The sequence below is a fragment of the Haplochromis burtoni genome, unplaced genomic scaffold (genome assembly GCF_018398535.1).
Source record: "Haplochromis burtoni strain Fernald_Lab_line unplaced genomic scaffold, NCSU_Asbu1 Contig_331, whole genome shotgun sequence".
NCBI lineage: Eukaryota > Metazoa > Chordata > Actinopteri > Cichliformes > Cichlidae > Haplochromis > Haplochromis burtoni.
In genome coordinates, this window is record NW_024582692.1 from 234,887 (window position 1) to 260,133 (window position 25,247).

Consider the following 25,247-nt stretch of genomic DNA (forward strand, 5'->3'; position numbering starts at 1 on the left):
ACTGGCAGTCGCACTAATGTCAGTCAAGTAATCTTTTTAACCACAAGAGGAAAAAATAAAGCCGGTTATAAATCCAGACCAAAAATGCTTTAATAGCCCTGCAGGGGAAGCAGCGGTTTGCCTGAGGAAGAACCAGGTGTGAGCTTTATCATGCCATCATTTAGAAAAACTGAACTGGTATTTATGTGACACACACACACACACACGATGGATCTAAATGAATAGGACAGCCTCAGCGCTGTGAAGACTGATGTTTATTTTCCGTCTAGCAGTGCTCTCTTTTTTCAGGACTCCTAATCAAACACGCCCAAGGCCACTGGATGGATAAACACACACACATTTTGGCAACATTTCAATTCTTCTCTCAAGTGGTGCAAAAGGAGAGAATAAGGGCTGGCTGACAAAAAAAGAAAAGCAAAAGAAAACACCACCGCTGTAATTACTAAATACATATTTTATTGTAAAAAGAGCTTTACCCTTTGACCCAAACGTATATGGTTAGCAAATTATGGCAGCTGTTGATGTCCAGGAGTGACTGACTCCCAAAAATGTGACCATCGCACATAACACACATTATGAAGGTTCGAGTCACATATGGATTACCCCAAGAAACCCAAAACAAACAAACAAAACTTATGAAAGCCACTTTTATAAAGAAGGTCCTGAAAAACATGTTCTTCCATCTTTCTGGCACATGCAGGGGCAAATATACTTTTTAAAAAAAATCAATATGTATTATTTTAAGATGGGTGACAGTAATTTCACACATGATACAGATTACCACGTATCTCTGTACTTGTTCTTTCAAACATTTCCTTTTTGCTCCAACCACTCGAGGGTTAAAGTCTTTCACTCAATTCCAGTGCAAAACTGTGCAATTTGGTGAGCTAATGAGCTGGCTTCCCTTTAGAAAGTCTCATACTGCATGTCCTCAGTGTTGTACAACACATTGGAAAAAAAGTTTCAGTGGGGCTTTGAAGTATTGCTTCACAAGATCCCACTAGGCATTGATCCCCTTTTAAAACGCAGTTCCTTCATTTTCCTGCAGACAGTGCCACTTCGGTTAACCAGCGGTGTCCTGGTACGCAGATGGAAAACAGCGACTCCCTCTCCCACAGTTTGATTATTATCAGCTGTCTGTAAGGCTGATTGGAGGTCGAACCCTGTGTGCCCATCTTTGGCTCAACATTAGTGGTGATGAGGCCCGGCATATGCCTCAGCACATCCTGTGGGTACTTCATCCCGGAAGTAGCAGAGAGAAGTGGTCTGTCGGCACAGGACTTCCACCGAACCTCTGAGTGTCTCCTACACATTTTGTGAAAGAAATCGGACTTTCTTTCCCGCCAGCAGCCAGCTCCTGAGGTCCTTGATGGAGGGAAGCTTCATTTTGTCCTTGTTTTTACTGTAAACATTCAAAAAAATTCCAAAGAGCACCAGAAGGCCGCCCCAGATGTACCTGACGAGGGCAAAGACGGAGAGGTTAGATGTTTTATACAACTAATGTGGGAAGACTTACGACACCCCGAGAAGTTTGTGGCTTCAGCTGAATGATGTAAAAGGTTAATAAATGGATAAAAATCTACTTTCCACAGAAATGCAAGGATACAGTCTGTCCTAATGAGCAACACTGGGCAAAGGTTTGCATGCACAAAAATCCACAGGGCATTGTTAAAATAACAACACATAACTTCTTTTTTTTTTTGGACAGTTTGAGTGAAGTTGAGTTTTGCTGAAACGATGGACCAATGCTGCTGCCCTATCAAACACATGCAAAACAGGTGTAATACAGGTGTTGTATATCATACAACTCCTCAGAAATTGATGCAATTAGTATTTATACATTTGGTTAAATCTGCCATTTACTGATAACACACTGTAGTACTGCAGTTTTTTGGTTTTAAAAAGTGTTAGCTGTTGCCATAAAAAGGGACTGAGTCCAGTTAAGGGTGAGGGCACACACCAGCTGGAGGGAGAATAAATTTGGCTGCGATGACACACAAAAGTTTTTCTGTTTCGTGATACACACGCACACAGTTTTTAAGAGTCACTGAACAACAGAGCAGCGGATTCACTCTCTGACAGCGCAGAGGGCGAGTGAGAGGGTGAACAAAAGAGGGAAGGACAAACTGAAGGAGCGGAGGAAAACTCGAGGTCTGCAAATGGACTGAGGACATAAAAACCAGGGGCAGAGAAGCCAGATCAAGTTTTTTATTAGTCAAAAGAGGGGGTCAGCGGTCACACTGTAGACTTACTTTAAACTAGGAGGAAAGTGTTTTAAGTCAAAAGTTGGTGGTACTTACTGGAAAGTGAAGGGTTTTGCAAAGAACATGAAGGAGAGTACGATAGTCATGGCCTTCCTCCCAGTGGTCACTGCACAGAAACCCGCACAGATGCGTTACCATCAGTGACACTCGTTACATTTCTTTACTTAATTACTTTAAAAATATGTCTAAGAAAAGACAAACATCCTGGGTTAAGATAGTGATAATTTTTTTTATCTATATAATTGTGTGGCTGACTGAAATATGACTATTTGCCGTTTATGCCAACAATGCTGTTTTCACACGAGATAAAACATTGAGGAAAACTTTATAAACTGCGACTCTGACCTGTTACAGCAACCAAAGCCCCAAAGAGCTTGATTAAGGCCAGCACAAAGGAGATCCCAAAATAACCCGTAAGAGAGAAGAAGAACGCGTAACCATATGTCTTCACGGGATGCTGAGAAGGAAACAGGGGAGAACAGATAAACGAACAGGGTCCAGATGAAAAAACACTAAAAACTGCAACCCTGTGCTACTGGAAAACATCAAAACATCATCAATCTACAAGGTTAAAGCTGAAATACAAAAAACAGGATCCTGACACATTAGTCCTAAAAGGATCGGATTTCACATTCCTTCCAATGCTAACGGTTGAAAACATAAAGCAAACAACCCCACTAAAAGCTAGGAATGTGTAATCACATCATCTTCAGGTATATTCACCTCTGAGCAGAATGCTACGGCCGGTCCCAGCCCACCAACACACAGCAGGCCCACCAGTATGTAGACAAAACCAATGGAGTATGAGTACAGCACCTGTGAGCGACAAAATGCGGCATTACCACAACATAGAACAGAAGTACTTTCAATCACACCATCAACCAAAGCATTTGGGATTTTTCTCCAACAATGTGTGATCCTATCAAAATGCCTTTGGATTTATATTATTTCACTAGTGTACCATTTCAGAGTTGGAGCCGTTATGGAGTTTCATGGCTTTCTCTTGCACGTTTCCAATGGCAGCATCTGCACACAGCGCCAGGGAGATGAGAAGGACACCTGCGTGCACAGAAACATGCACATGTAACCATTCAGGGTGAAGAAGGGGAAACATTAACAAACTACTCAATTTCAAACAGACGCCTCAAGGTGCTTTAACTAAATATATTATAATATTATTCTAGAAGTTCATAGAGCACAAATAGACATTTTATGCACTAAAATAAAAGTTTCCAGACACAATTCAGTGATCCAAGAGTAAAAGTGAAAGAACCTGTGACAGACGTCAGCAGCTACATTATGGAGATGTACATCATATATACAGTGACTCATGCAACATCTCTGTATTTGTATAGGAGCCTCTGTTCGAAAATCATCTGAGTTTGCAGGTGGATCTCAAAGGAAATACCTGTGACATTGAAGTTGGGGGCCACTTTGCTGTCTGCTAGGGTAAACCAGATGAGTCCCAGACTCATGCAGAGAGCAGCAGACACATCAGCCACATTATAGCGTTTACCTGGGACATAAAGATGGAGAAAAACGTTATTTAAAATATCTTCTATTTTTATTTTTCAAGCCTTAAATCTAAACCTATTTCTTTTACTTGTCACCTACAAAAATCAGGCAAAGTTTTTAAGTTTTTAAGTTTTTAAAACTACACCAGCATGAAATCTACACTTTAATGTATGATATGTGTAACATCCCAGGCACAATAAACCAAACAGAGTGTTTCCCCTCAAGCACAGCTTACAAAGAAATCTTTGAAAGATGACGACCCACCTTTAATAAACAGAAGTTGACATTGGACTGAAGTAAAAACACATCACTAAAGAAAGTTTTTGCAACAGATATTGTTCACAACTTAAAGTTTCTTGGGCTGTGCATGCAAGAATGAAAAAGGAAAAAAAAACTGTGAAAATGAAGAAGAAAAAAAAACGTGGGAGGAAATAAAACAACAGGATGAAGGAGTCTTTCAAAAACAGGCTGACGGATGGATGCCTTGAGGTTGACGGGGGACGTGGCATCAGGTTGTGGTCGGCTTTGATTCCCTGACTCGTCTTTGAAGGGCCTCACATCAGATGCATCCCCACACCCCTGCCTCCATCTATCCATCCATCCATCTGTTCATCCATCCCTCTCTCCCACTTTCTTTCCTCTTTGCATTTGGAGTGAACAAATTCTGTTTTCCACTCGACCCCCTTGAGGGACCGTGGTCCTCACATCTATTCATCCAGAGAGACGCAAGGAGGCGGGTGAAAAAACATAAAGAAATAAAAAAATAAATGCACGAAACCCTTCTCACGTTCAGGACGTTGAACCTTGTGAAGGCCAGTGTGAGGATGAAAGGACAGACAGAAGTAAGAGCGGGGAAGAAACTGCACGTACTGCCGACCGGGCCCTCACGACAGAAAACAACAGACGTGGATGAAAAGGATGCACTGAAAGTTGAAAGGTGGTCACTGCTTCAAAGGAAATATGTGATGAATGAAATGAGGTGGAAAAAATGAATCTACTTCCCCCCCCTGTAAATGATGATGTAACATTCACTTTTATTATATTCTGAATAATAAAAAAAAACCATTTTCAGTTATTTTGAAAAGACTGTTACCTCATGTGCCAACAGATTTGAGCTACATGTACGATTACGGTTTTGTTGAAATGATGAAAACTTAAGAGATTACAGTAACAGGTTCATGCTCTAAGGCGATCTCCTGAAAGCAGGAACCTTTAAGCTGACCCTAACTGTTGATTTACATTTGAACAAGGCCAATTAAGCTTTTATATGCCAACCCAAAAAACAAATACCAGACTAAATAAATATACCATTCAAAAAAGTTAAAGGAAAACTTTGAAAACAAACCAAATCCCAGTGGGGAAAAAAATAATACTGATAGGACTGGATAATGTGTTAGGAATAAAAGGAGCCCCAATGTGCTTGTATGCATCCCTGACAATATCAGGGGAATACTGCTAAAGGAGATGAAGGATGGAGTCTTGGGGGGGGGGATCCCCTCCCAGTTCTGAACCATTGCATCACAGAGCTTCTGGACAACTTGGCGACATAAGATGGACAGAAACATAATGTCCCAGAGGTGTTCTCTTGGATTTAGGTCAGGCGAGATTCGTCAATGTTATCACTTACTTACTCCTCCAGGACCTGCCTATAAATTCTCACTGCATGAGGCTGGGCATTGTTGTGGACCAAGAGGACCAAAGGACCCATTGCACCAACACAGAATCTACTAATAGTCCAAGGATATTATCTTGATACCTAATGGCAGCCAGGATGCTGCTCACTAGCCTGTAGATGACTGTGCGTCCCTCAATGCATTCACCTCCCCAGACCATCACTGACCCACCACCCAACCAGTCATGCTGCATGATGTTTCAGGCACCATAACGTTCTCCCCAGTTAATCCAGACCCTTTCACATGTACTCAAAGTACATGCTCTCTGCTCCCATCTACAGAGCTAGGTGTCTAGAGGATGTCAGTCCCTCATGCCACCCTCATGAAATTTGCTTCTAATTATTTGGTCACACCAGTGGCCTTCTGGAGGTCACTTTTTGTAGCTCTGCACATCCTGCACAAAGGAGCAGATACCAGTTCAGCTGACGGGTTGTGCATATTCTACGGTCATGTTCAGCTCTCCTAAAGTAACTGTCTCACCCACGCTTTTAAGACTGTGCTGGGAAGCATAGCAAACCTTGTGGCAATCAAACGTATTAATGTGTCATCCTGGAGGAGTTGGACTAACTGTACAACCTCTGTAGGGTCAAAGTATCATCTCATGTCATCAGTAGTGATACTGATTCTAGCCAAATGCTAAAAATAGTTCTTTTAATTTGTTGAACGGTTTACATAACACAGGAAATCTCCTCAAATTATTTTACAATGAGAAAGGCATAGAAATGGTCTACAGAGAGCTGCAATACTGATGCCCGCGGATCATCTAGTAGCAAGGATGAAGACTTTGCAGAGCAGGAACCAAAATACACACAATACGCACACTGTAAATAAGTATCAACATAGGAAGCTGACCTTGTATAAACACTCCTCCAATCATGACTGGGATGAGTTTACAGCACTTGAAGATGACCTGTGTAGGGTAGTTCAAGTAGCCCAAAGAGGTATTTGACAGGCCCATAGTGCCCACCGTTAAAAATGCTATAATCATATAGGTCTTCCCTGGTATCCTGGAGGAGATGAAATTTAAAAAAAACAAAAAAAAAACAAGGAAGAAAAAGTCAGACACAAAATGTGTTTTACAGTAAAGGCTGTCTTCTGGGAGGCAAAGCATAATCTGTTATCATACCTTCTGCGTTTGTCCTGTGTGAGCTGAAGCTCTACTAATCCAAACATGGAGTAGAAGCCAAACTGGACCAGAGTGAGGTACCAACCAAAGGGCTTGAATCCTTCCACAGAAAATATTAACTCCTATATTGAGGGACGAATATAAAGACATAACAAAACACGCTTAATAGCCTTGTCTCAGTTTTATTTAATCAATATATTCACATGTTATCACGTTGAATAACACATGTAATTACTGCATTTTTACTGTATTACTATACGTGTGTGTGTGTGTGTGTGTGTATAAGAAGGATCGTAATCCCCGTTACCTGTAAGTATCCATACATGAGGTAAAAGAAGAAGACTCCAGCCACACAAATAAAGAACTGTGTGGGTGCACTTAAGCTGCTCAGGTTGATCCCCAGAACCCTCAGCTCCTCCACAGACTTTATATGAGGTGACATCACCTCTGTAGACGAGGGGATGGAGATTGAAATGTGCTTCCGTGAACTGTTGTAGCCCACCAGGCCATATTTGGCACTCATTGTGTCAGCGCCTGCTGGAAGCTGCAGGGACATAAAGAAAGATTTGATGCTCCTCCTTTATGATGCTTCGGCATAAAGCACAGACTGCAGCTTTGATAAGAAGATAGCGAAAGAGCTCACAGAGGCATTTCATCATTACTGTGTATACGAAATGCAGATTGATACACCCTTCACACTGCATGCAGTTGAGAAACTAGCATTAGGCAGGCTAACCTAATATTCCAAAGTAGAAAATGAAGGATGGGGTGGATAAACTAAGCCTGGAGCTGAGTTTTCATCACATCGTGTAAGAAATGGTGACCATTCACTGGGTCATTTTTATGATGACAGTAAAAAAAAAAAAAACTAGAGTGGCTGTGCCATCAACAGAAAGACCTGTTGAACACGTTACACCATGGGAACTGTGCTGAAATGAGGCGACTAAATGAAGCCATATTCTCTATTATATGAGTATGCAAACGATCCTTGCAGGCAGTGCAAAGCAAACAAGAGAGTAAACACTTAAGCAAAAATACCAGGCGAGGTTTTAGTGATGCAGTATTTTCGATACTTCGTTATTGAGCATGCACATATTATTGTCACTGATTCCCCATATTCTTTTAAAGACTTCTTTTCATTTTTTTCATTCTAAACTATGAGAACTGCTAGTGATCACTACTCTGACTCAAATCCACTCAGGATACGTTGCGGCCAGTGATATTCTGCCACGAGTAAAACCACTGAATAGCATTCACCAAAGCATCCACCACATTAAAGCTGTGCTAAATGAAAAAACATTATAAAAAGAGACTGTTCTTACCCCTGTTTAAATAGCCGGTAACGGTAGCTAGGCTACGAAGCAACCCGTTTCTAACGCCATGAATACTGAATGGAGGCTGTCATTTGATCAGAGAGCAACGATTAACAATCCAAAGACGCAGCTATTAACGTCATCTTACCACACGTTTGCTGTTAGCCACACATGTCGCACCTGACATAGCTTTATCATTCACCAGAGTAAGCTACAATAGCAATCTCGTTACCTTCAACAACACTTCCGGGTGTCTTTACGTGCTCTTATCCCCAGTCTCAGAGGCAACACCGGTGAAAATCATTCCCCTCGACTTGCTCGGCTTCATCTTTCACACACTCCGAACATTTTCATGTTTTTGGTCCTCAGTGACAAAAAGGCCAAAAATGCGCTTACAAGCGTGCTAGCCTGCTAAAGGCTACATGCATTTGCAGGGATGGCAGGCTAGAAGCAGCCAACAACTTCCGCTCGGCTCCGAACTCTGAACTGCGCCGCTATTGGTCAGCGGAGACAGGCACTGCTTCTGCAGGTGGCTTGTTTCACGTTTTTTAGCTCCCGTAAAAATAACAAAAATGTATTGGTCGGTGCCGTCCTGTCGATTCGGCACAAACACAACAGAAGTGAATTATTAGCTGCATTTAATAGGAGAAAGACCTGACGGGCTGTAATACGCTAGCTTACCTGGGCAGAGGAGTTCATCATGAATAGGTAGGGTACTGTTGCTGTCGCTGTCCACATCATCAGTGACACACAAGCACTTCTGGTTAATCCTGCTGAGTGACGGTCTGAGGTGTCAGTTTTCATTTTACTTTCAATTTTAAGAATTTATTTTTTTATGATAAAACTATTATTTTGAAAAGGGTCAAATTATGTACAGATATAAAGTTGAAGTCAACCAGGATAAAGGATAGTCAAATATAACGTAGAGGTGTTTTGTTATTTTGATGTCGTGCTATGTTGCACCTCTAACTTTGCTAGCTTTTACTTTTTTTCCTTTAAAAAAATATTTTTAACTTTTTTTTTAACATCCAATACTGCAGTTAGATGGGAGAATTTCTAGGTTTATATTTTATTTAAATTTTTTAAGTATGATTTAATTTTTACGCTATCACCTTCAAGGTCATCTCCTTGTGCATTTCTTCCAGCGTTCCTTCACCTGCGTCACTCCGTGGAGGTTTAGTTTGGACAGCTTCACGCAGCTGTGCAAGCTCGTGAGAGCAAACATCAGCTTCTGTGGTAAGGTATCAATCAGATCCAAAGTGCATGTAGTGGAGCATTGCTGGTGGGGGGAATTTGGTCTCCAGTTAAGGCATTAAAGGTGCATCACATCAGGAAACATGTTCAGCATTTGTCCCCAGAGGTCAGCCTGTGGAGGCAGAGCTCTTTCATAACGTCTTGAGCTGTCTGAAGGAAAGCATTTAGTAGAAGTGACTTGAACCGTGGTGTTTGCCGTTTTCCATACTGTACCCACTGAAAAAAAGCATTAAAAAAGAGCATAGTAGTTTTCCCCAACCCGACGTAATTGTCCCTCAACACCTGGCAACCCTAAATCCCCATTTTGATCTCTGATCATTGTTAAGCTTCCACGTTGATGCTTTATATAAGAATACTCACAGGACTTTTAGATTGCATGTCATCCACCATCGACACTTTTGCTATTGATACTTTACTTGATATTTAACTGTATAAACATTTTTCTGCTATCATTCTGGATGATTTAAGTTAATTTTTGATGGAGTTTAAGTATCAACGGTGGAGATACTGAAGCTGTAGCAGTACTCATTCTGACGTTTAGGTGTCATATAAGTATTGTTACCGTGCAGGACAGCTTCACAAGTCAAATCATTCTCTATTGTCCTCAACAACTTTTTCCCCTGATTTTCTACATTTCCTCTTTCCACCATTCCAACAGTCTTCCACCTTTATCCTAGTATATTTTCCCATCAGCTCTTCTCTCCCTTCACCGTGCTTTCATGTTCATATAAGCTTTGCTCTGCATCACAATTCTTTTGCTCTTCCCTCCCCTTATTGCATTATCCCCTCCTCAACCTCCTCTGTTCTGTCTCTGTCTCTTGGCCATCTCATATCCCTGCCTCTCCCTCTTTGGTTTCCCCGGCATAAGGCATGAAGCTCTTTTTTTGCCCCTTCATTTCCCTCCTCTCTCATCTAGCCTTCCTTTCTCCCTGCTGTCCAATCTCAAATCCTTCCCTCTGCCTTTCTCTCTGTCTCTCCCGCTCTCTCGCTCCCCCTGTCCTCCTTCCCCAGCCAGAGGTTAATACACTCCAGGATGGCATTATTTCCTCCCCAGCCCTCCGACAATATAAAAATTCAGAATGGACAGCTCAATCCCTCTTCCATCTCAGATTTGATTGTAATGGTATTGCCTCCTGTCCCTGGGAGGCCCCTGCCGCCTCGCCAACCCAGCCTTTATGACACTAAATGGCCGGGCTACAATTTTTCCATCTTTTCAAAAAATTCTGTTAATAACTCATTTGGAATGAGCCGTCGACACTCCCTGGGCTGTCTGCGGCCAGGTCTCTCACCTCTCTGCTCACAGGGGTCACAATATACAGAAAAAGATGCAGGGCTGAATCGCAAATGTAAAAGGTTAATTAATCTCCCTGAATTTACAATCCCATTCCCCGCGCACTCCAATCGACAGTCCCACAGAGACAAAAATGTCATATTTACAACCTGGCATGGAGAAAAGCACTCAGCAATGCACAGTTGTCGAGCACAGGCGAAGGCCTGTCCGACCACTTTTCCTTCCCCCCGTCCAACTTTACAAGTGCAACCATTCATCTCGCATGATGGATTTATGTAATAAAACCCATTTCCTTTTCCCATACGATCCTATTAAATAATAAAATAATTATTTATTGATTATTCAAAAAGGTACATATGCGCGGGTAATGGCTTTGTACCACACCACTGGACCCGCAATAAATAAAGCAGGCAATGGGAAGGCTTGAGAGGGACAGAGGAATAAAGCAGGGAGAGAGGGAAGGGGGGGGGGGATGAAATGACTTTTGAACTAGTGAAATCTGGATCCAATATGGCCTCTTGCAGTACAGATCAGGAAGGACATTATTCGATCTTCAGGAGGCTCATGTGGGAGTGCGACCTATGAATGTTTTTAATATTGTAAATCGACCATAGAAATTAGACTAGACAACTGGGTCACAGAGTTTCTCCTAAACGATGGCAAACACCAGTTTTCTTTTTCTGACCGGGTTACGAGTGTTTACTGTTTTGCACGGATACAGTGAACACCTGATAAAGCACACGATGAAAAGTTAATTACAGAGTTGGAGCTAGGGGAGGCTAAAAATGTCCATTTTAATAATTAACAGACTCTTAAAGTGTTTCTTTTAGAACTTTTTGCTACTAAAATATCTTATTGAGCTACACTGAGCTGTCCAGTAGTGTCCGAACAAAGACATTTTTAAAAAAAATTTTTTTTCAAGAAAATAATCTCATATAAACACCCTGCCCTTAAATGGTACTTCATTTTATTTTATTTATTATTCACCATCAGTGTCATAAAAAAAGCCCCTCTGCCCAGCCGTGGATCATTTCAAAAGAGACACTTTAATGTCAGCCAGATATTACATTGAGGGCTTCTTAATAACCCATTTGTGTTTGGTCTTATCCTCGGCTAAAGTGCACTCGCTCTCCGTTGTCTTTTTCCTGGGCTTGTCTCAAGCCTCCTGCATGCTACGGAAAACAGATGCTATCTCGGCTATATTACTTCTCAAAGCACTCATATCCTCTCCCATGTTATTTTCTTTGATCTGCTAGGCTTGCTGCTCTTACATTTTTTTCTCAACCCACCCTCCCCACCACCACCACTACCACTCCATCTTCTATCCTCTCTGCCAGAGTGCAGAGGCAAACCGGCCAGACTGGTTCACGGTGGTTGTGGACCTTTCAAATTCACCTCATCTGTTCTCTGTCATCGGAGGGCACGAGGGGCACGGTGTGTCGGATCTCTTAGAATCTCCGTTTAATGAGCCTGCACCATCAGAGGACAGAGTGTCAGCTTACATCCAGTGAACACGTTAAAGCAACAACTCCTAAAGTGTTAGGATTTATATGTTTTGTAAAAGAAAAAAACAGCAACAGTTTGATGATGGATAAGTCCAAAATCTTCTTTAGTTCCAGTGCTTCATACTTGTCCAATCATAAAGAACACAACTGTTTTGTGTAAGAAGAAGAATTTTAGTTACAAGTTGCTTTGAGTTGATGGGAACTTTGCAGAAAGTTTGGTTGAAGGTAAACTTTCACAAAAACAAGTTCAGGCTTTGGCCCATTAAAGCGGGTCATATCAGTACCTTATACTCATGCATCTGTAGCAATACAATTTAGAAATAATGCCTGATCTCGTTGGTAAAGACTATACTTTTTTTTTCTTTTTGACATTTTTACCTTTAGAGAGCTGAGAGTGAAGAGAAAATAAACACAGGGCTCAACTTAAAGTAGAATGACATACATTAAAAGTCCCCAGGCATCGATCCGGAGTTATAGCCTCTACTGTACCAGGTTCGTTCTTCAAGTTGTTCCCACAAAAAAAACAATAAACATCCCTTCTTTTTCCACCGGTCGACTTCCACCGGTTTTCCCGGTCAAGTTTCTTTCAACAAGTCAAACATCCAATTGAAGCATCGCTTCAATTGTTCAACCTTACATTGAACATCAGTGTGTTTTTTCCAGGTTTTACAGTAACATTTAAACACACATGCAGTTTTTAGGCTTATCTGTCCACATGCACAGGTCATAAGCGGTAAAAAGAGAGTTAACGGGGGCCACTGAAGGCAGGCACAAGAGACCAAGGAATCTCTGACTTTCTTATGAGCAGCCAGGAGGGGGAAGCATCCCTCTTTGCAAGTGTGCTTAGAAGAAAAGGAAAGAAAAAGTAATTAAGCAAACAATTTACCAGGAATTGTGTGTCTGCTTATCCAATCTACCGTACTCGCTTTTGCTCTAATACATACAGACAGAAAATGGAGGTGGGGGTGTGGGGTGCGGGGGGCGCAGATAGATTGTTTTTTGTCTCCTCAGAGTGACGGTAAATGACACACATGTTTCATTGCCCATTCATTTAACCTGCACTGTGCTTATGAAGAGAAAGGGATTGCAAAACAAATTACGTAGTGTCATTTAATTAGGAGTTTGGCTGTGAGCAATAATCCCGTTTTTTCTCATAACCTTTAACTACTTAATGGATTTGAGAAGCTATTACCTTTCAAGATTTCCGTTTTTAATTATTTGGAGTATTGTCACAGATATGAAATGTCAATCACACTCCGGGATTAATGCTGCGCTTTATGACTGAATATTATTTACTTATGGGTTGAAGCTGGAGGAGCTCTCTCATCTGACAGGTTTGCAGACGCAACAGAACTTTGCAATATGCAAAATTCTCTCCGTGTCGTTTATGCTCCCATTTGCTAACAGCCTAATTCTAAATCCACGAGAGGCCATTATTTACTTAGATATTATAATTATGTTTATGATAACGGCAAGCCACAGTAAACCTCATAGTAATATTAGAAGCGCTCTTATGTGAAACTTGGATTGGATTATAATAATGACTCAGTTTTAATATGTACAAACTCAATTTATAGCTTCCCTCCTTTGGCGTTTATACTGCAGGTGTGCGTGTGTTTAAAACATAATCCGTGCGCTATGTGTGCATGTGTGTTTGGATAAGTCCTCTGCAGAGGAACTACCTCTCACCCTGATCACGTTTAAGGCAACGCTGTGAAAGTAGCAGAGAGAGTTTGTTTAGTTTCCCCTGGAGGACATCGCAGTTCTCTGCCAACAGACCAACCCACGTACTGTGACGCTAGGCCTGACTGTGTATACAGATATCTTAAATACATGAGCCATCTGAGGTACCCTTGATTTTTTTCTTCTTCTTCTTCTTTCTTTTTTTTTTTTGCCAGATACTCACAGGACCACAAGGGCATGTGTCCCGATCTTAAATCAGCACTCCTGCTGTGACAGCACGCTCCGTACCTGGACAAAGTGGATAATACGTGTCTATTTTGAATTTTTAAGTAGATCCAAACTATATATATATATATTAGAAGCGCCCAATATAGCTTGTCTGGAAGTTGATAGTTTTACTCGTGCTAATGTCGAGGAGAATAAATGAAACGCACCTCAAGCAGTTCAAATATTCATAGCTTTATTCAAATAGATGTTTTCACCCGGGTTTGACACGGCTCTTAGGCTGGCGTGTTGGCTCCTCAGACCCCCCATGGCATGGGGCATGTAATCATCCTGAAAGTCTCTCTGGGTGTCTGCACTCTCATAAAGCAGGAAAATGGATCGTGTGGCCCAGGAAGGGAAAATGAAAGAAAAGGAGAATGAAATTACAGACCTGGCTGACTGCACAAATCATGCATATCATGTTTTATGGCTTGCCAGAAGAATTCAACACCTGTGGATCATCGTAGCTATAATTGTACATGAACGCACCGGGATGGAGGTGGGAGGAGAGAGTTGTGGTTTGCGTGTCGCTGAAAGTGCGAGCGAGAGTGCGCGCGCGCGTTCTTGTAGGTGTCTGTGTGCTTGAGAGTGTGGTTTTATTTTTTTTCTCTTTTGCTGGCATGACTGGCTTTTAGAGACAGAGGTAAGACGATAAAAGAAAGTTACTGGAAACGCCTGTTGTTCTTCCCCGTATATCCTGGGTGAGCCACCCGCAGCCCACACGGTTCTCTCACAGAGGCTTCATTTACCAATGTAATTACCCTGTTTATTTACCCTACATGCTTTTGGTGGTAAAACGGGGCCAATTCATCAGATCAGGACAATTTGGCCCGGCTTTGGGCTTTTGCCATTTACTTTAATTAAATGAAGCAATCAGTGAATCATAAATCACAGCCGGTGTGACCACTAGCTCTGTTTGAACCCGGTCTTCCTCTTTAAAGCTGACACACCCCGCGCTAAAGCTTAAATTAGACACAACTACAGCCTCTGAAAGCTCCAGTGCGGATTGTAATTCTAGTTTATTATCACTCCTCCAGGTGCACGTGGGCTAACGCTGAAAATCAGTTTTTTAACAATTATTATTATTATTATTATTTAGTCCTAATTGTGTTTTTTTTTTATCATTTTCACAAGTTTTGACACTTTCTTTAAAAGTTGCATGAAAGATGCATGAATAAAGGTGAAACCCCTGATCGAACACCACCACCACCCTCTTCCTCTTCTCTCCCTCCCTTCTGCTGTGGATGCTGATGCTTGAGTCAAATTGATTACACCACTCCATCTGCATCATGACTGGCCTCCTCCTGTGTTTGCCGCCTCTGCCTACAGCACAGAGTTAGTGTACAATTACATATAGTTTAATATATCTGCCTGAGCACCTTTAAATAAGCATCACAAGTCCACAAGGTGATTTGTCTTCCAGCCCCATTACTCCATTGTACATCTTGATAGCCAGGGATCGCTCCTAGCTATGTTTAAGCATTAAATAGTGTATTATTATTTCACATAAATCAAGCTGAGTTGTGAGGGGGGTATTCATAAATTTTGCATTTCTCACAGACAGTATTTTAAAGCCCCTCTCTCTCTCTCTCTGTCGCGCTCTCTCCCCTTCTCCTCCCTGCCGCTCTGAATTTGGGAGACTAAAGCAATTCGGCTCCCTGCACTTGATAGTACATTAAAGATGGGCATATCAGCGAGGTATATTCAAAACAACATGTAATGCAGTTTAGATTAAGTTTGAGTTGCTTTACCACATTCATCATAGCACCGTTTCCATAATGAGCGCCCTTGCTTTTTTTGTCAGCGATGCAGCCCGACACATGCACCGATGCCATCAGAGAACACTGTATTGTTATTGTCATGAATAATGGGGGAAAACAGTAATAAAGCCCATTTATCATAATATTTTCCCGGTTAACCATGGCTACTGAATCTCTTATCTGTGCTCAGCGACGAAAGGACGAAACTCAATTTAAATGTGAGCGTTTGCCGTCACTCTTTTCTCGCCAGGACGAGTTGCAGCCCCCCCGAACACCCCCTTCCCACCGGCCTTTGGATATTAGACTGTTTGCGCAAGACGTCTACTGAGGAAATGACTTCACTCAGGAAGCTGGATGTCAGCTTTGCACACGAGCAGGAGAACTGCCAACGTTACAGTCAGGCCGACAACACGTTCTTTTCTCAGCTCGCGCTCCGGTTGAGTGTAAAGCCTACAAAAAGTGACAAAGGAGGAAATTGGACTCGCGGTTGTTTTGGTTACTCCAAGGACACCTTACACATTCGTTTCTATCTCCAGTCTCTGGCCTGGTTTTCTGATTGGTCCTGACATACCAGTCACAGACCGGTGTGAGGTGAAACTCAGGGATTTGTGTGTGTGTTAGCATTACGAGAATTGTACGGCAGCTCTGCCAAGTCGCCCTAAAGATTACGCCATTAAAAGGTGGAAGATTACACAGTCGTGAATATTTACATCACTGTAAAATAGCTGTGATGCTTGATTATAATATTTATGCTTACAAAATGGTGATTACGTTGGCAGAAACAATGTCTGCATTCTTTTTACTTGCTCTGATGTCTGTGCTCATGCAAAAAAGATGCAGAAGACTTTATAAATTTATCTAAGAGAAAAAAACTACATAAGCCACCCCGCAAAACAAGATATGATGGCTGTCATGTTGTAAAATGGATCAAATTACCTGAATTATGCAGTATTAGTGAAACTTCATGAGTCACTGGGAATCATACTCCTTGCATATTGGTTAGCTTAAATTGTTCAAATAATGCAAAAGTCTCATAAGTTTGACTTTTGTGATTCCATGCTCTCATTGCAACACTACACCACAATTAAAGCTAATTTTCCCTTTTAAAACATGCTTATCATTTTCTGTACCTAATAATTATATGACCCACTGGGCCCCCGGCGGGGCTTCACTGCTGCAACAAAGTCAGTAGAAAAAAAAAGAAGAAAAATCTTGTAAAAGTCAATGCAAATTGGAAACTGACTGGATGCCAGGACAGTAAGTTGAGGATTGGGTTGGGGGAGGAGGAGGAGGAGGGGGGCGAGGAGGGGAAAAAATGTCTTTGAACTAGTTTTTGCTTGCAGAAAATATCGCTCCTGGGTTGATATTCTTTCTGAAGTGTTTCATGGCAGCGAGAATTAAGAAATAAAGCAGAGAGCCAAATGATTCAGTGAAAAGATGGCACACACCCACAGGTATTCTGTTCACATGACATCACCATGCGTAAAATTGACAACTTCAAGTTTTTTATTATTGTGATTTTTTTAAAAAAAATACTTGGTTAGTTTATAAGAACCTCTTCCAAGACAGCAAAGTTGCTCAATTCTTCGTCGGTTTTTTGTCAGTCCGGCAGTTTTCATTAAACACAACTTTACAAAAAGACCTATCAGGGCTTTTGTTCTTAATCGCATCACAGCCGCATGAAGGTACATGTGAACGAGAACTCTTTTTTTTCCTTCCTCCACCTTCCTTCATTCCTTGGAAGAACGTTTGCTCTGACCTTGACATGTGCAGGCTGGCTGGATGTTTTCCTCTCTTCTCAACTCGGCTCATGAACTGGAAACTTTGCTCCTGTCATCTCTCTTTCTTATGATCGCTCTGCTTTCTTTAGCTTACGCACACAGGGAACAGACTGGCGACGGTACCTGGGAGGATAAATGCTCAGTTAAATTGAATAAACACGATCCAGACATGCGCCATTCCGGCCTGTCTGTTGCGGACGATTCGCAGAGATTCCCCGATTCCATCAGTGAAGAAGGTGCAAAGATTAGATGTCAGCCGAGAGAGGCCAATGTCAGATAAAAGAGGATCCACGGCTCTCGCGATAAACGTCATTTTAATCCAACATCAGATAATCAGTGATTTTACTAAAATGGTTTCATAGCTTCCTTTGTTATCTTTTGATGATAGATAGCAGTATAGAGTGCATACGTTCACGCTAGTATTTCCTCTAATTTTTTTTGCACACACCCCTTCTGTTTGCTCGGTTCCTCTCAGTTTAGCAACGTCTTTATCTTAAGGTTGAAGTGAAAATATACTCGTATTTTTCCATCTGTGTAATAGTTTGTAAGTGTTCGATCGGTGTCTAATGCAGGACTTAAGAGGACCCACGCCCACGCGCCCCACCCTCGTAGTCACCATATATGTTTATGCTCCAGATGCTCTCTTGTCCTCTCGTGTTAAAACAAAATCGCCTGTCTATCATCTCACCATAGGTGCACTGGGTGGGGCAGGATTCCAGTCTTTTGAAGCGAACTTGTCATGAGAAATCTGCATCGCCGGGACAGAGTGCAGTCACAGGCACAAGATTAATTGTTTGCGGTGCACCACTTCAAACGTTTTTTTCCAGACGCTCCATTATAATAAACTTTTGCACAGCTCATCATCACCTGTGTGCACACCTGCGGACGGGCACGCTCAGTGAAAATGTCAGTTGTTGTGAAAATACACGCACGTGTTCACGTGCAAGAAGGCGAACATGCACACAAGGGTTCATAGTCATGGAATATATATATACACGTGCGTGTATATGTTTACTTAAAATGTGTAGATCCATAAAATAACTGCATAAATGTATATTGACAACTGACACTCCTCTACACACACACACACACACACACACACAAAAGCATGCACGACTCCGGGCACACTGCAGCAACACAACATTAAGCGGTTTTCTCTTCTCTGTTATCTCCAGCTTCCTTTTTGCCCTTTGGTTAAACATTCTCTTGGCATGCATGATCTCATTTAACTTTGATTTCCTCTTTTTCCAGGACGGCATCCTCGATGGTTCCAATTTCCAGCCCATTCCCCAATTTTCAACCCCAATGACAGACAACACACGCTCGAATGGGTGCTTTGCTAAAGAAGGGAATTGGTAAGTGATGATTTTAAATGCTGTTTAAGATAAAAAGAGGAGTTTTCAACAGATAAGAGTGTGCCTGGGTAGAGAGCAGGAAGCTCGGAGATACCAGTTAGAATGTACTGTTACAGTAGCCACATACCACATGTGTGATTTATGGTGCTGGGCTTCAGATAGCGCTGCAGTAGAAAAGTATTTTTTTCTTTTTTGTCGTTTTGAATAAACTATTACTTTACATTAGATATGAAATATTTCTATAACAGTGTTGGAAAAAAAAGCTTTCATGTTTTTTGAAGTTGTGCTAAAACTCTGAACCTAAAGGGAATATGTAGATAATTAATTTTATTCTTAAAAAAAATCCTAAATTTAAAATGCAAAACCCTCCAATCAGTGTAATTTGAAGGTGAACTGTTGAACTGAACTGACCTGACTGGTGTAACAATAATTATACATATTGCATTCTGGGCTGAAAATAAATACAAATTATTACACCTTTTCCTGAATTGAATTTAGGCTTTGGATGCATAATTTTAGTTTTATAAATTAAAACATAATTATAGCAAATTTTATGTTTTCTTTAAACAATAAAGTTCTTCTGATTATTTTATTACTATCGCAAAATAACTTAGAAGCCTTTCCCTTGAGAAAATCTGTAAAATTAAAAATAAGACAAAGGATGGATCCCCAAACAATGACAATATTTATTTAATTTGTTCCTCTTCAGTGTGGACAATTTGTCCAGCATGAAGTGCTTTTTTTGTTTTTTCCTCTTGGTTGAAAAGAGCAGCTCATTGTAGAGCTTTAAGTGGTTTGTGTAATCCCCTATAACCTATACCATGAAGCCACAGGATTGTGAAAATCTGTTTTCAGCACATTTTGAGTAGGAGCGAACCTGGGAATTCTCTCTCTCTCCCCCTCTCTCCCCAACTCTGTCATGAAACAGAGCACCCCATTTCCATATCAATCGGATTAGTTCCAAGACCAGGCAAGTAGGAGTAATGTAAGTAACCGTACAAATTTAAATATAGGACATCAAAAACATTGTTAGGCATTCATTTATTTTTGAGGCAGCCCTGGCTCTCTGTTTCCCTCTGTGAAGATGAGATGAAAATGTATCTCCTTAAATTTATTTTCATTTTATTTTGAAAGGCGCTCAGCACCATAGTATTTTTATTTATTTTTTTTGCCATTTCATGTGCACCATGGCACCCCGCAGTTTTTCTGCGCTTAACCTCTTTTGTGAAATGAATATGTCATATCGAGCAATCCACTTGTTCAGAATGCAACGCCGAGGCGATTTCAGGTGGGCAGCGTTCACGTTCACACGGGAATGGACGCTAACAGTCGTGGGCCGTGGACTCCTGTGGTATTTCAAGTCACGGTTAAACATTTAATTGATAATGGAGTTACACAAGTACATTTTCACATTTATTTTTTTTTCATACTGTAGATAAAATAAAATATGTTGAACTTTGCGAGTGTTTTTATTACTGGGATTACAGGTTGGTTGGTTTCAATAATATTGCAACAGCAGTGAAAAAGTGAAAAATCAAACATGATCTGATGAGAGACAATAATGTCATAAATCGTAAATGCTGCACTTTTAATTCTGGTGTTTTTTTAATTTTCAGACTTTAAAGCAAAGAATTCCATTAAACTTGTTGAGGAGTTTCTACAAACGACACTGTTGGCTGTGTGTGTGTATTATTCCAGATTACAAATTATCACCTTTTTAACTGCACATAAAACAAAATCTCTGAGTCAGAACCAATAAAAGGAGAACATTTGTTTGGAGCACTTGCTCTGAGTGGCAGGAATTGGGAGGTCATCGTGTGTGAGAGAGTATCGGAGAGATTATTCAGCAGTCCGTGCTGCTGACTGATCAGACGGCCCAGAAACTCCCTGTCCGGATGTGGAGATAGATAGATGGATGCCTGCCTGTGCTTCCTCAGCCCTTTATAACTTAGCCCGTCTCTCTCTGTAATTGAAAAACTAGCTAGGCTGTTTTGTCTTGGGATTTGTCCCTTTATAATGCAGCTTCAAAACAGGAAAACCAATAGTGGGAATAGACCCCCAAATGTAATTAATTTTGTTGGGGGCTGTGGGGGGGCTGTGGGTGGGGTGGTGGTGGGGGTATTATTGCAGGAGGAAGAATTCTAATCAGTTGCAGATTCCTTCCTGTTTGGTTAGCGTGACCGTGGCCAATTACCAGTGAACTCTGTGTTACAGTTTCACTTCCTGTGCTACCCAAAGAATGGGCTGAGGACGCTGATGCAGAACCGTGGAGGACAGAGCGAGGGAGTGCAAGAGAGAGAAGAGATAGCAGGGAAAAGACAAAACAAAACACATGAAGCCGAGACAGCAGGAAAATAAACAGAAGAGAGGAGGGGGAAGAGAAAGAAAAGGAATGGGGTGGAGGGGAAATCTCCGGCCAGATCTTAGGTGCACATACGTCCTTTATCCACCTAATATAGGACATGACATGTGGTTTCCAAAGGAAATGAAAGGATTTTGGACCTGATTTCTGGAGCTGTTCTCAGGTAAAGGCTGCAACTGCAGAGCAACAGACTTGAACTCAAGGCACAAATGCAATAACGCATAACTCAATCACTGCAGCGATGTTATCGAAAGACACAATTTGGCTTCGCTGTTTTCCCCTAAATGGAATCAAACCACAAGACTGAACAACTGAATGACAATTGGCTGAGGCCCACCTGAATTTGCATAAAGTGTCCTTATTCTTTTTGTTTTTTAAATTTTTTTAGCATGCAGAAGTAACTCAATAAGCTATGGTACTTCCTGGGAAATTCACCATACCTATTAACCCATATACCGCTTTTGGCCAGGCCAGCTGTTTACACCATATTACAACAACATGCCTGAAATGTCAGTCATTGCAGGACTTGAGCCTTTTTTCTTGTTTTTATTGCGTGAATGCTCGCTCGCTTCCACCTCAGCAGGTCGGCAAAAACATGAGATTTTGGTGGGAAGCTAGACTCGGTGCCACCACAGAGATTTCCAGTGACAATCGCTAACAAGCTCCACTGCCAAATTGGTTCCCTTTGGCTTGATTCCACTCCTTAATTCTCTCCTCCCTTACCCCCGATTGCTCCTCCAGAGGGGTCTAGGCTCATAGTTTCCCATCTGTAATAGTTTTTGTGGCATGTTACTCTCCCCAATCTACTCCTATAATTCGCTTTTGATGGCACAGTTTAGTTGTAGTTAGAGGAGCCGTGCACTCTGGAGACAGCATTGGCAGTGGGAAATTAATTGATAAATCCTGTTGTGATCTGATCGGCAGCGCCACCGTAATGCACGTCCTCTATTCATCTTCTTATAAGTTGAAATGGTGGAAAATTTTTAAGGCAGGCACATTTAATTGCTTAAATATAGCACCAGTTGCAGATTGCTACCAAGTTTATTTGTAAGGTATACAATATATCTTACAGATTAGACAGAGGTAATTGCCATTTCAACAGTGTCAGTGATGACACTGCAGATAAATTCAAATAAAAAACAAACATGCCGGGAGTGATAAGAACAAATTTCTTTTCTGGTAAAATTCGAGATATCTGTTTTATATTACACCACAGATGACATGACATTTATTACCATTTCCAGCACAGTTGAAAACATCTCAAGGGGCCCGGTACTGTAGCGGTTACAAGTGGAATAAACTGCTTAGAAGATGTTCAAGGGATGATGCACATAACTGGCAATATGAATGTGAATTCCCTGAGAAGCTTATTTTTGCACACACATACACACACGCACAGAGTGAACAACATGAGAAATGGGCGAAGAGCCATAGTATTCAGTGCAAACTGGAGGGCCCAAGTCGCTAAACTAATCCTAGTACCATAGGATCCCACTTTCAGCCCTGTCTTTTGCTGCAGCTGCCTGGGATCATTTCACAAACACGAGGTATTCCTGGAAGAATTGATTCTGTTAGATAGTACATTGATCACACACATCGCCTGCGGACAGAAGATGGCTTTACAAGCAATAATACGGGAGACAATTATATTATTTTAGTGAAATAAGACAGAGTACAAGCAGCGAGTGCCAATAGCCCAGGCAGGGGGAGGGAGGCACAGGCGGGCCCCCTCTGCGGCTGCCTCGGTGTGTTTGTGCTCCATCCTCAAGTGGCACGGTAATCCACTAAACTTTCCTCCACCCGCTTCCCTCAATGCAATCAGGATGCGAAGGCTCACCAGTGATTGCGTTCATTTGTAAAAGCATCCAAGCCAAAATTGAACCCCAAGGCTGATAAACTATAAAGATGCTGATCAGATCGCAGCTAAGGAGTCCACACTTGAGGGCACGAGGTGTCAGGGCTGGAGCCAAAAGAGCAATGACTCTGTATACCTCACTCAGAGCGAAGCGACTGCCCCGGAATACAAACAAGAGGGGAGAAAACACATAAAGACGACAACAAACTGCGATAGGATTTTTCATCCTGCAGCATCTCCCAGAAGAGGAGGATTTTTAGATGTTTTTTTTCACCCCCTTCCCTTCTTCTGTTTTATGGACTCAGTTGGTAAATGCATTTATTGCTCAGGCTTAAGCAAATGTATTTTATTGATGAATTCTGTGCGAATTTCATAATGCATCTCATGAAAAGCAGAAGCCCAACAGAGATCTTGCAAAGGGAGCTCATATGTTTTCAGCCCTGCAATAGTAAGTTGGAATGAGAGCAATATATAACTATTCAAGTCCGGCCTATTTTGTCTTCCGCCGCTTTGCCCTGTTGTCACCGCACGCACTTGAAGAGTTACTAAAACTTTTTGTCTGTTAGTTATTTCTCACAGCTATTGCCCTGTGTCTTTACTTTAAACACACATCTTCCCCCACCAAAGCACCAAGACTGAGGACAGACAGGGGAGAGGAAAAAAACAAAAAAGAAAGAAAGGCAGGATTTGAGGATCTCCATCCTCGTGGCCCCAGTGCGTTAAATGTCAAAGAGCAGTCAGCGGGAGAGACTGATTCCAGGAGGCGATGTGAATGGGACGATTGAAGACCTGCCTTGATTGACAGCTCCTCCTCTCTCGCTCTGCCCCGAGGGTGATTGACAATGTGGTTCATCTCACATTTTGTGACTGAGCTAATCCAGTAAATTCCTACCAGACGCAGCACAACTCAGCAGAGACCTGCCGCTCCTTTCCCAGGTGGAGCTTTCATTTTATCTTTCGCCCTCTCCCCAAAATAAATATGTTTTTCCATCTGTGGCACTCCAAACAAATTGGGGAGGGGTATGGTTGGGGGGGACTATAATTAAGTGTAAGTACATAATTAAGCGAGTTTAGAAAAGTGCTAGTTTTCTATGAATTAAAATGTAGACTAATTACATGTGGGAATTAGCCTGCTGTTGTGCTAGTGATTAATATTGTCATAGGTTACTGTCTCAATATGCTGCCAGTTAGAAATGGGATCACCTCACTGGAACGATTGATCTCTTGCCAAGTTCAATAATTAATTGACTCAACAATCACTGACATGCAACTATCTCACACGTCGTCTCCTATGCCCACAAGGTGCGTCGCTCGTCCTCTTGACCTTGCACCTGTATTTTGACGCACGCCTGTTCCCAGAAAGTCGCTTCCGCCGCACTGCAGCTGGCTTTTCAAAGACGAAAGGAGACACGAGTGCAACATAAATAAAGAAGAACAATGAACTTAGAAGACCCTCGACCTTGTTTTTGGGTGTGTGTGTGCACCGTTGCCAGTAGAGCCCGAGAGTTGTTGCAGTTTAGTTTTTTCTTTTTTTGGGGGCCTTCTTGACAGCCGCGACCCACATTAGTGCAGCAGCTCCGTAAGGAGAGAAATGGGGGAAATACCGTATTTGATGGTTTCATTAATCATCATTCCTAAATTATCACTAAAGCGAGGGTGTGCGTTTAAGAATGATTAATTGCAGAGTGAGGCTAATCAAGCAGTGAATTACCTGCCTGCTCTTTTTGCAGGAGGTTGGTGTTCACCTCAAATGCAAAGCAAAACGGTGTCACGGAAAATCAGTCAGAGATACTAATCGGTGAAGGCCCTTTGTTTAAAAAAACAAAGAGACACACATTGTGACGTCATGTAAAAACGACTCTCCAGAACATACCGGAAGAATGCTCCTCCTACTGTTCTGAAAACCATACACTAATACTGAAAGATAAGGCTTTTAAAATGTAACCCCCGGTTCTATGAATCCAAAACTGTGTTGATCTGTGAAATCTTTGTAAATGACGAGGCTGAGAAAATGTTCTGGGCTGCTGCGGTGCTAATGTCTTAAAAGTTTCTATCTTTAATTACTAAGCACAGCATTAACATCAATAATTCTCTGTCTTGGTACAGGTGGCTCCTGTGATCTGCCCGAGCAGAGCCCAGACAATACCCCAGTGTGTACAGATCAGGTGTTTAACTTATAAGCATGATGAAAGCCTCGGCAACCAGTTGCGACAATGGCAAAGTGAGATAATAGCCCGCCAAGATGA

General features: G+C 41.7%; 1 protein-coding gene and 1 long non-coding RNA gene across 4 annotated transcripts; one reads left to right on the forward strand and one right to left on the reverse strand.

The window, feature by feature from the left end:
* Positions 1-212: 212 nt before the first annotated feature.
* On the reverse strand, positions 213-8,627 carry slc35b3 (solute carrier family 35 member B3). Of its 3 annotated transcripts, none has more exons than XM_042228556.1 (10): positions 8,573-8,627; positions 6,886-7,122; positions 6,579-6,700; positions 6,305-6,459; positions 3,673-3,780; positions 3,226-3,323; positions 2,988-3,080; positions 2,610-2,721; positions 2,301-2,370; positions 213-1,456 (listed from the first exon to the last, which is right to left on the reverse strand). In XM_042228556.1, the coding sequence occupies exons 1-10, from the start codon at positions 8,591-8,593 to the stop codon at positions 1,306-1,308; spliced, it is 1,167 nt and encodes a 388-aa protein (XP_042084490.1). In that variant the 5' UTR covers positions 8,594-8,627; the 3' UTR covers positions 213-1,305. The 3 variants fall into 3 exon arrangements, with proteins under 3 accessions (XP_042084490.1, XP_005942458.1, XP_014195602.1); XM_005942396.3 differs by lacking the exon at positions 8,573-8,627 and adding an exon at positions 8,124-8,352; XM_014340116.2 differs by lacking the exon at positions 8,573-8,627 and adding an exon at positions 7,901-8,117.
* On the forward strand, positions 8,422-20,833 carry LOC102306873. Its single transcript, XR_006055415.1, has 3 exons — positions 8,422-8,599; positions 9,037-9,127; positions 18,681-20,833. It is a non-coding gene; the product is annotated as an uncharacterized LOC102306873 (long non-coding RNA).
* The last annotated feature ends 4,414 nt before the right edge of the window (positions 20,834-25,247 follow it).